Source organism: Phoca vitulina, unplaced genomic scaffold, assembly GCF_004348235.1.
Source record: "Phoca vitulina isolate PV1807 unplaced genomic scaffold, GSC_HSeal_1.0 scaffold111, whole genome shotgun sequence".
NCBI classification, from domain to species: Eukaryota; Metazoa; Chordata; class Mammalia; order Carnivora; family Phocidae; genus Phoca; species Phoca vitulina.
Genome location: NW_022589814.1, coordinates 1,586,459 through 1,597,878, shown reverse-complemented (window position 1 = coordinate 1,597,878; position 11,420 = coordinate 1,586,459). Strand labels below are relative to the sequence as shown.

Genomic DNA, 11,420 nt, shown 5'->3' with positions numbered 1-11,420 from the left:
GGAGGCTGGCAGCCAATGGAGAGGCAGAACGGGCCCTTTGCGTCAGGGAGGGGCGGGTCCTGGACGCTTGGCGCGGAGGGAGTAGGGCAGGCGCTGTGGGAGGGAACGCCAGAGCGAGGCTGTGAGGAGAGCTGGTCGCGTGAGGTGCTGCGGCTGAGCTTCAGGTGTGAGAGGCAGCGGCGGCCTGGCTGAGAGCGAAGGGGCGAGTGCGAGCCCCTGACCTGTGAGCGCGGTCACCATGGACCGCCAGGATGAGGGGCCTCCGGCCAAGGCCCGCCGCCTGAGTAGCTCAGAGCCGTCTCAGCACGACCAGCTGCCGCCGCCGCCTCCGCCGCCTCCGCCGCCGCTCCTGCGACTGCCCCTACCTCCACCCGAGCAGCGCCCGAGGCTCCGGGAGGAAACCGAGGCGGCACAGGTGCTGGCTGACATGAGGGGGGTGGGCCTGGGCCCCGCTCTGCCCCCGCCGCCGCCCTATGTCATTCTGGAGGAGGGAGGGATCCGTGCGTACTTCACCCTGGGTGCTGGGAGTCCCGGCTGGGAGCTTGGGATGGAGTCAGGGTATGGGGGGGGCGCCCCCTCCCACGGAGAGCCTAGAAACCTTCTCTCCTTCGGAGGCTTCTGGGGGAAGTCTGGAAATTGACTTTCAGGTTATAGAGCCCAGCAGTTTTGCCGGAGAGAAGGCCCTAGAAACCTGTAGCGCAGGGGAGTGGGGGTACCAGAGGTTAGCCGGTCCGAGGGGGAAGGAAGAGGCTATCATCATAGTGGAAGATGACGACGAGGATGAAAAGGAGAGTGTGAGGAAGAGGAGGAGGAGGAGGAAGAGGAAGCAGAGGAAGATGAAGAAGGAAAGCAAGGAGAGGAATGCCGAGAAGATAGAGTGCATCCTGCAGGCACTGGAAAACATTCAACTGGACCTGGAGGCGGTGAACATCAAGGCAGGCAAGGCCTTCCTCCGTCTGAAGCGCAAGTTCATCCAGATGCGAAGACCCTTCCTGGAGCGCAGAGACCTCATCATCCAGCATATCCCAGGCTTCTGGGTCAAAGCAGTATCCTTGTCATCTATATTCATGGGCTAGGAGCCCATGACAAAATGGGGGGGGGGGGGGGGGGGGGGGGGGAGGGGTGGGGGGGTGGACCCTTATTGGAAAAATGACTAGGTTTGGTGGAGGAGGAATGGAAGGAGAGGGGCAAAACATCAGAGAAGCTGGACTAGATAGAGATGGTGAAGGGGGAGAGGGGCACACAGCATAAAACCTGGGCCACAGATGGGGAAGAGGGGAGAGGAGGAACATAATATAAAAAAAAATGGATCACAGGCAGTGAAATGGGGAGGGTAACCGAGGGGCACACAGCAGAAAAATTAGACCAGAGATGGTGAAAGGAGGAGGGGAGGGACACACAGAAGATGAACTGACTCAGATATGGTGAAGAGGGAGGGGAAGGTCACATAGCAGAGAAATTGCCCAGAAAGGGTGCCTAAGTCACACCTGGCTCTGCAAGGTTAGGTCTCTGCTTAGATACTAGGGAGACCCCAATCCTGGCTGGAGAGATGGGGGGTAGAAAGGGGCTCAAGCCCCTAAAGGGTCAGGCAAAGGAGTACCTAGAAGTGGAGATCAAGGAGTTAAATGGAGGAAATAAGAGAGTAAGAAGAATCTCATTCACTATTGGTGAAAAGCTTATCTCTGGGGCACGTACATACATACATGCAACGTGTTAGGAACACGGGCTTAACTTCCTGGGGGAATTACATGGATATAGACCATTGGCACTCTCCTACAAAGTATCACATGATCACAGGCTGTCAGCACTCAGGCACACACAGTATTTTATGGCCACAGGTCCTCAGCCTGCAGACACACAGCATCACTTGGACACAAACCCTCAGACCCAGATACACAATATCATGTGGACCCAGACCTATAACACCCAAATAACATCATGTGACTCCAGGCCCTCAGCAACCAGATATAACATCACTAGGGCATGGGCCTTTAGCCCCCAGACACACAATGTCTTCTGAATACAAACTCTCAGCACCCAGGGACACAACATCACAGAGACGTAGACCCTTAGCACCCAGACACACAGCAAATATGAACCAAGGCAAGGCAACCAATACAGAGGTTTGACATCACATAAACACAGGCTCACCACATAGTATCATGGGAAGAAAAGTCCACTTGCTCCACACACATCACATCAACACAGAGGGAATTCTGTTCCAGCCTCTCTTTTGCTCTGCCCTGCCTGGCCTTCCCTCCCTCCTTCTCTCATTGAACAGTCACTCCTTGACCTAAACTGCTCCCTCCATCAGTTCCTCAACCACCCCAAAATTTCAATCTTGATCAACCGACGCGATGAAGACATTTTCCGCTACTTGACCAATCTGCAGGTCAGGCCAAAGATACATTTTTTACTAGGATTGGGCAAAGGATCTGGCCCTTGGAGGTGAGGGGGGTGGGGTGGGAGGGGCCTTGGTGTGGTGGGTATTCCAACGTTACCTATACCCTGAGCAGGTACAGGATCTCAGACATATCTCCATGGGCTACAAGATGAAGCTGTACTTCCAGACAAACCCCTACTTCACAAACATGGTGATTGTCAAGGAGTTCCAGCGCAACCGCTCTGGTAAGAGGCAGTCCTAGGGAAAATCCATACCCCCACCCCATCTGTCCTTGTCCACTGCCCTCTCCATAGCCTCCTTTCCCCCCAGGCCGGCTGGTGTCTCACTCCACTCCAATCCGCTGGCACCGGGGCCAGGAACCCCAGGCCCGCAGGCACAGGAACCAGGACACCAACCACAGCTTCTTCAGCTGGTTCTCAAACCACAGCCTCCCAGAGGCTGACAGGATTGCTGAGGTGGGGCCCCTCCTGGCATTGCCAGAGAAAGCCTTGCTAGGCTTGCCTCTGGATGCTTGGGGAATTGGGAGTAGGCTCTGGGGCTTGTACTCATAACTCTGTTCCCCTTCCCCCCACCCACCCTCTCTTTCAACAGATTATCAAAAATGACCTGTGGGTTAACCCTCTGCGCTACTACATGATGGGAGAAGGGGGCTACAGGGCAAACAAAAAGAAGCAAGAAAAGGAAGAAAGGTGATGGGGGTTTGGTGGCTGAGAGGAGGTTTGTTAGGGATGGGACAAAGATTAGGCTAATGTCACACAGGATTTATAGAGCCAAAGGGACCTTTGAGAGAATCCAGTCCAATATGTTTTTTTTTTTTAAAGAATTTTTTATTTATTCATTTGACACAGAGAGATACAGAGAGAGAGAGAGTAGGAGCAGTGGGGAGAGGCAGAGGGAGAGGGAGAAGCAGACTCCCCACTGAGCAGGGAGCCTGATGCGGGGCTTGATCCCAGGACCTGGAGATCATGACCTGAGCCGAAGGCAGACACTTAACGACTGAGCCACCCAGGCGCCCCCAGTCCAATATGTTTTACAAGTGGGGAATGATGCCCATAAATGGGGTGTGATTGGCCTGAGGTCATGTAGTCAGGAGCAGAAATGGGACTTTCCCCACCCTAACCTCATCCCTGGGATCCCTTGTAGCCTGCTGGCTCCCCAGTTACTACCTTTCAGTGTCTGCCTTGCCTTCCACCAACCCTATACTCAACCTCAGCCTTCTCCACAGTAAAAACAGGGACAAGTGTGAGGTGGTGATCCTGGAAGACTCTGATGACTATCATGTAATGGAAGACATTATCAGCGAGACCTCAGACAGCGATGGTATCACCGACAATGAGACCATTCATGACGTCAAGATCTCTGACTTCATGGAGACCACCGACTGCTTTGAGACCACTGACAATGAGATAACTGACATTAGCGAGAGCCTCTGTGACAGTGAGAGCCCTGACCACAATGAGAGCCCTGACAACGAGACCACCGACAACAATGAGAGCCCCGATGACAACGAGACCACTGATAATAATGAGAGCTCTGATGACAATGAGACCACCGACAACAATGAGAGTGCCGATGACAATAATGAGAATCCTGACGACAACAATGAGAACCCTGATGAAAACAGTGAGAACCCTGAGGACAACACTGATGACAACGAAGAGAACCCTGATGACAATGAAGAGAATACTGATGACGATGAGAACCCTGATGGTGACGAGAACCCTGATGGTGATGATGAGAACCCCAAAGGTGGCAACCATGGCAGCAATGGCAACAACCAGGACAGCAGCGACAGTGACAATGAAGGAGACAATGAGGGCAGTGATGATGAAGATAATGACGGCAATGAAGGCGACAACGAAGGCAGTGATGATGATGGCAATGAAGGTGACAATGAAGGCAGCGATGATGATGACAGAGACATCGAAGATTACAAGAATGACATTGATGACCCTGACAAGGATCAGGATAACGGCAACAACCAGGATGACTATGAGGATGAGGTAGAGAACATCTCTGAAGAAGAATCATCAGTGGAGGAGGAAGAAGAGGGCAGTGAGGAAGGTGAGCCTAGAGCCCCTCTTGTCTTCCCTCCTTTTCTCTTCTCAGAAAAGCTGGCCAGGGTCAAGGCATCAAGGCATGAATACAGTCTGCTCTTGTGGAGAAAAGCAGCATTTTGTGCGACTTTTTAAACAAAGCAAGGCCAGGGAACCTTTAACTTACAAATGTAGCAGAACCAAAGAAATAGATTCCATTTCTAGGTGGTGGGTAGATAGATTGTTACAGAGCAAAAGACACAGGAAGAGTGAAGAGATAGGAGAAGGTGGGTAGAAAACTGAGAAGGACAGGTTCACACAGAAAGAGGGGGGAAGTGACAAACATTATAATTCAGCATACTCTGTACGCAGGCAAGGGTTTCAGGGAACTCTCAGGCTTGTTTGTCTTTTGGGAGGATCCTTCACTAGTCCTGAAAACTGCTTCTCACAAAAAACGTCCAGTAGTCAGTTATGTTGGGGACATACTGCATACATTAATATTCTCGGGTAGAGTCACATGTACATGCACCTTAAAGGCTCTGAAAAGTCCTGCTGTAAGAAACCCATTTAAACATTGTGGAACCCAGCATTTCCCATACTTCTTGACCACAGAAGCTATTGTTTACTCTTCACCAAAGCATGCATTTTAGAAAATGCTGAGAAAGGTTTGCATGTGGGGGTTTGAGGGAGAAGGCAGTATTTAAGATGACTTCCAGGTTTGGTCTGGCCTGGATGACTGGCAAACAGAGGTGCCATTTCTTAGGATGGGGAATGACATGGTGGCAGGATTGATGAGATGCAGGGAGGAACATCGGGTTGGAAAGGCTTGTCGGACATAAGATACAGGTAGCCCAGGCAGGTGATTGGTTATATGTCTGGGAAGTCAGAAGATGTAAGTAAAGGGGGTAACAAGCCAGAGCAGAATCCTAGCCCTGGATTCTGGGACCAGTTAGCATTAATGAAGTGTTTACTATGTGCCAGGCACTATTCTAAGTGATTTACTTATTTTATTAATTCATTTAATCCTCACAGCAACTCTTAAGAGGTAGGTGCTATTATGGATGAGGAAACTGAGACTCTTGAGAGGGTAGAATTAGGAAGAGAACTGAGTCATGGAACGTTCTCAGAAGGAGGGGATTGTCAGCAGTATCCAGTGCTGCTGAAAGGTCAGGTAAAATGAGGACTGGGATGTGTCCATTGGATTCAGGGCTATGACCTTGGCAAGAGTAGTTTCAATATATCAGTGGGGGCAGAGCCAGACCCACAGTGAAATAGGAGGGAATGAGCAAGGGGCAAGGCAGTAGAGTCAAACCTTAGCTAGGAAGGTATTGGTAGAGGGTGGGCAAGGGAGATGTTTGAGCCTGGCTGTGGGCAGGCAGACCTTGAAGAGGCGGGCCCCTGGGGGAGGTAGAAGGGGCTGGAAGACCAACCACTCCTGGGGGTTTTGGCCATGGGGTCTCTGGCAAATTTCCATTGAGGGCAGGGGCAAGGAAGGAGGCATTGAATGAGTGAGTAAATTCAATGTAGACATATATTCAGTTAGAGTAGGGAAACCAAGGAGTTGCCACCGGATGGCATCTTCTTTCAGAGAAGGGGAGGAAGCGCTATCTGCCCAGCCCTAGGGTAGGAGTGGGGGTGGGGAATTGGGCTAAAGAAGACAGACTGGGCCTGTTTGGATCAGACTGTGGAGAAGGAGCGGGGGAGCTGCCTTGGAATGAACAGAAGGTTTATTCAGCTGAGGTCAGAGCTCAGGAAGACACACACATTGACATATTACATGGGGAGAAAAAGCGACTTTCAGAGATGTATCAATTTTGATAGGCCAGAGGCAGGGAGCCCACCCTGCTTTCCTGCTTCCCTTCCACTCCTCCCTCACTCCAGGCTTGCTTGAGTGTACACACATACACACACACGACAGACAGACAGACATACACACACCAAGCAGAGGTGCTTAGCAAGTGTTCCAGGCCCCCCAAAACCCTGGCTATGGGCTCTGTTCCCTGTTAAGAGTGCTATCCTCTAGCTTCCAGAACTGTGAGAAGATAAATTTCTATTATTTAAACAAACAACAAAAAAAGAATGACATCTACCTGTTCATCTAATCACCCTCCGGTTTTCCCCTCCTTGCCTCTCTCCCTCCTTGCAGACAGTGAACAAGAAGGCGAGGAGAGCGATAATGAGGATGGAAGCGATAATGAGGAAGGAAGCGACGAGGAAGGGATCGAAGAAGACTCAGAAGGAGGGGAAGACTCTGAAGATTCCGACATGGAGGAGGTGCTTCAGGTCCAAAATGCTTGGGCCAACCCGGGGAAGAGGGGCAAAACTGGATAAACATTTTACCCTTGCAGGGGATGCCTCTCTGTATCCCCCTCCCCCTGCCCCATTTGCCCTCCCCCTCAGCTAGGGCCGCGCGGCCCCACATTGCACTTCTGGGGGGTGACCGACTTCGTACACGGGTTTAAAGTTTATTTTTATGGTTTAGTAATTGCAGAGTTCTTATTTTGGGGGGGAGGGAAAGGGGGATTACCCCCTTCCTTTTGGCCCTCCTCCCCTGCAGGCTTCTGTGTGCTGCTAAACGTATTTATTGTGATGCCTTGGTCAGGGCCCCTCTATCCCCCTCCTCGTGCTGTGTGGAGTGGACACCCTTGATCCCGAAGCGGGGAGGGCCGCTGTGGCCTTGGGGGGCTCTGCTGCCACCCTGTTCTCCCAAGCCTCTCTTTCCCTCCATCCCTCGCCCCCCGCCCCCCACGCTGTGCCCGCTAGCCCGCCTTGGTGTCTATGCAAGGCCGCTTGTCATTGCGGTATTCCTACCCCCCTCCCCCAGAAGCCCCTCCTTGTTCCTTGTGAACCTTGGTAATCCTAATAAAATTCTGAGCAAATTCAAAGTGCTGCTTCTAGTCTTTTGTCCCGCTTGGCGAGCCATCCCCAGGAGCCAGTCTCTCTTCCACAGACCCTCAAAATCGCTGTCTCCTCTATGCATTGGTCTGCAAGATGGTGGTGTGTGGGTCGGGGGGGGGGGGGGGGGGGGGGGGGGGGGGGGGGGGAGGATGTTTGGCTTTCTCCGGGAGAGCCCTGCAGGCCGCAGAGGTGTTGCGTCAGACCAATGCGGGCCATCCTGGCCAATGGCAGGGCGAGGCTGAGAAAGCCCCACCCCCTACCAGCGGCAGCAATGGACCCCGGCAGGTAGCAAACAGCTTCCCACGCCTTCCCCTCTTGCGCAGGCGCACAGAAACGCCCTGCGCCCTAGAATATCCATTTGTTCAGTGATTCATCTTTTTATTTATCGTGCGTCAAACCTTTCCTCAGGCCTAGTGTGAGCTGGGCATGGGGAGCCATTGGAATCCATTTTTCTCATTTGCATGTAGTTTTTAAAAAATGATAATCTGTCAAGACATTACATCCTAATAATGCAGGAATGCTCTCCCGTTTTAGAGGGTGCAGGATTCCTGGAACTGGGCCTGGAAGAGAAGGCAAGAAAAGATGGCTCGAGCCAAAGAGTGCATAGAGAGAAGGGGAAAGCAGAGGGAAATTACTAGGTAGCTGTGTGATGGGGTGGGGGAGGGGTCGGGAGTTGGGTGTCTGAAAGGCAGACCTTGGAAAGGTTTAGTTGTTTTAGATTTTGGATAGAGTAACTTTATTTCGGCGGACACCAGAAATACCTCCAGATTCTTTGTGGCTCATAATGATAACTTATACAAATATACAGGTTGGTCTTCTGCAATATACCTCCAGAATTTTCCATCCAACACCCATGTTTTAATGGAAAGCGTCAGATACAGTCAGATTTCCGTTTCGGAGAATGCCCTCTGCTGGATGCCAGGAGAATGGATTGGAGGGAGGGAGAGCAGTGAGGAAATTGACGCTATTCCTCAGGTGAGAATGGTGTAATGGGCGGATATGGGAGGTTTTTTAAGTACATTTTTTATTTTAAAAGTTTAAGATTTATAGAATTATTGCGAAGATAATACAGAGAGTACCCATATACCCCACAGCGAGTTTCCTCCATGTTAACATCTTGCATTAGCATGGTACATTTGTCACAATTAATGAACCAATATCAATACTATTAACTAAAGTCCATACTTTATTCAGATTGCCTTAGTTTTTAAGGTAATTTTTCTGTTACAGGATGCCATCCAGAATAGCATATTACATTTAGTTGTCATGTCTTCACAGGCTCCTCTTGGCTGTGACTGTTTCTCAGACTTTCCTGGTTTTTGATAACCTAGAGTCATCAACATTTGAGCAATAATGGTCAGGTATTTTGTAGAATGTCCCTCAATTGGGATTTGTCTGATGTGCTTTCTCATGATTAGATTAGGGTTATGGGTTTGAGGAAGGAAGATCAACAGAAGGAAAATGCCATCCTCATCATATCAAGGGTACATACTATCAATATGTCTTATCACTGTTGATGTTAACTCTGATCACCTGGCTGAGGTAGTAGTGTATGTCAGGCTTCTCCACAGTAAAGTTACTCCGCCTCCCTGCCCCAGCCCCCTTTCCATACCATACTCTTTGGAAGGAAGCCACTAAGTGTAGCCCATGCTTAGGGAGTGGGGAGTTAAGCTCCATCTCCTTGAGGGGGAAGTATCTACATAAATTAATTGGAATTCTCCTGCACGAGAAACCTGTCTGTTCTGTGAAAGCTTTTTAGATGCTGGAATCAATGGGCTTTAGATATGGGAAAAGAGGGGACTGAGAGGAGTCGGGGATGACTGCCAGATTCTTGTGGGACCTTTGGCAAGGCCCCTTCCCTCCCTGGGCCAACTCTGTGAAATAGTTGGAACACCAGATCTTTGACCTACTCCATGATTCTGATAAATGTTTTCGGGGGGGGGGGGGGGGGGGGAGGCTTTTATTTCCTCTGGTTCTGCCCTGGGACTGCACTGTCAGAGGTGGGTAGAGGAGACTCTAGCCTGGCCAGAGCTGAGAGTTCAGGATCCTGAGTCAAAGGCATCTTGTGCGGAGGGAAGAGATACCTACATGCATAATCAGGAGCTAGTCCCAATGACCAGGGGGTGAAGTAGAGGGGAAAACAGCAGGGGCAAAGGGCCTGGAGTGGGCCAGGGGAAGAGGTCAGCCTAGTGAAAGGATCCCAGCCAGTCTGAGAGAAAGACGGCTTGGGTATCCTTCCTTCAGTGTGCTCTGCCTCACAATGTGATTCCATCACCCTCGCTAGAGGGCCTGAGTTTTCCCATCTGCAAACTTAGGTTAATCTTCCTGGGGGATCAGCCCTGGAGAAGCAACCTGCCTAGGATCCCAAGATGGAGATGAGCCTTGAAGCAGACCTCCGAAGCCTGGCCCTTATTATGTCTTCCCTGATTCTTCTCTGCTCCCCTAATCAAATCCCCAGCCCCTCATCCTGGCATTTGAGGCTCCTTTTCACTCACCTTGTCAGAGAAGGCATCTGGCTTCAGGGACACTGTTAGGAGCCAATTTTGGGATTCTAATATATTTGGCTAGGGTGCTCATGTTTTGGATTGAGGCATGGGAGGAGAAGATGTTCTTTGCCTAGAGTGACATCTTTTTCCTGTGTCCTCACTCAGTGTGTAGTGTGGTTTCAGGTCCTGCCCAGTCTGGGCCTCCAAAACCGAGGGCTGTTCTTGAAGGTCTTTAAGGTCACAACCAAGTGCAAAATATAGTCTTTGTGAAGACCAAAGAAGACAGCCCCCCTTTGCTGGGACCCTAAACAGAAACCAGAAGGAGAACCAGGTGGAGGATGAGGAGTCAAGGGCCTGCTGTGCCCCAGGGTCTGTTCCCATGCTGAAGCTACTTGTCTTTGTATCCTTCACAGCTTACCCTACTCCTCTGCAGCAGAGGGCCCTGCACATGGGGATGAGGTTCTCAGGGACCAGGTTCTCCTGGGACCAAACTTTCAAAGTTCCACACACTTCTGTGAACAAAAGCAGATTGTCAGGGACAAAACCAGATTCAGGAATATCCCTCCTTCTCAGGTGACCAAGAGTGCCAGCACTGGCTCCCTTGGTTGAGGAGGAATCCTATTCATTCAGGAAAATTTATTGAACACCAATGTGTGTCTGATACTAAACTGGGTGATAAGGATACAATAAAGAAACATGATAAACCAGGTCTGTCTTCCTTCCCAGAGTTTGACAATCTGTGCCATAGACCTGTTTGGTGATCTGGTGAAGCCTATGGACCCTTCCTCAGAAAACAATATCTTTTAAATATATAAAATAAAGTACCTAGAGTTACAAAAGAAACTATATTGAAATATAGTTATTAAAATATGGAAAAAGCAGATATGTGCTATGGTAGTATATGTGTTCCTCACTAATCCCTTAAATCATAAGATCTAGTGGAGGGTGATGATATTTAATATGATAATGACTATCATATTAAAATAGAGATGAGATTACATGATATTTCAACAGATCTACAACATCTATAATGTGATACGAAAATCTCTGTGATTTCTATTGGTGACAGAACCACAGATACTACTACTCTGTTACATTCTTTACTGAAAAAATACTAAATTTCAATTAAAGATGTATACTTTTTCCCATCCAAATGCAGGGGCCCCTCCAAACCCTGTCCCCAGACCAGACTGGAGGTCCATCGACCCAATTAAGAACCCCTGATAATAGAAATGTCCTTCCCGTCTCCTTCCTTCTTAAATAGCTTTCCTTTGGAGGACAGAACTTGGGTTTTATTCAGGGTCTTATTGCTGTGTGACCTCAAGCCAATCAGTTTGCTTCTCTGGGCCATAGCTTCCTCAGTCTGAAACAATGAGAAAGGCAAGAAATTAAAAGGGGAGACCTTAACTATATATGCTCCAGGCAATTAATTTGTGTACTCTCAATCCTCACAAAGGCATTGTTAGGAAGGATTTTTAAAAATTATCTTCCCATTTCACAGATGGTTAAACTAAGGCTCCTAGCGAGGTTGTCACTTGACCAATGTCTTAGCGGCAGGGGCTGGTGGGTGACTGGCTACACCCCCATAACCACCTC

General features: G+C 49.8%; 1 protein-coding gene across 1 annotated transcript; it reads left to right on the top strand.

Moving 5' to 3' along the window:
* The first annotated feature begins 49 nt into the window (after positions 1-49).
* On the top strand, positions 50-7,325 carry TSPYL2 (TSPY like 2). Its single transcript, XM_032398213.1, is given in 8 exon segments — positions 50-562; positions 564-1,046; positions 2,315-2,392; positions 2,517-2,628; positions 2,714-2,859; positions 2,996-3,093; positions 3,630-4,468; positions 6,587-7,325. Coding segments are annotated over 8 exon segments (2,265 nt in total). The 5' UTR covers positions 50-238; the 3' UTR covers positions 6,772-7,325.
* Positions 7,326-11,420: the final 4,095 nt, after the last annotated feature.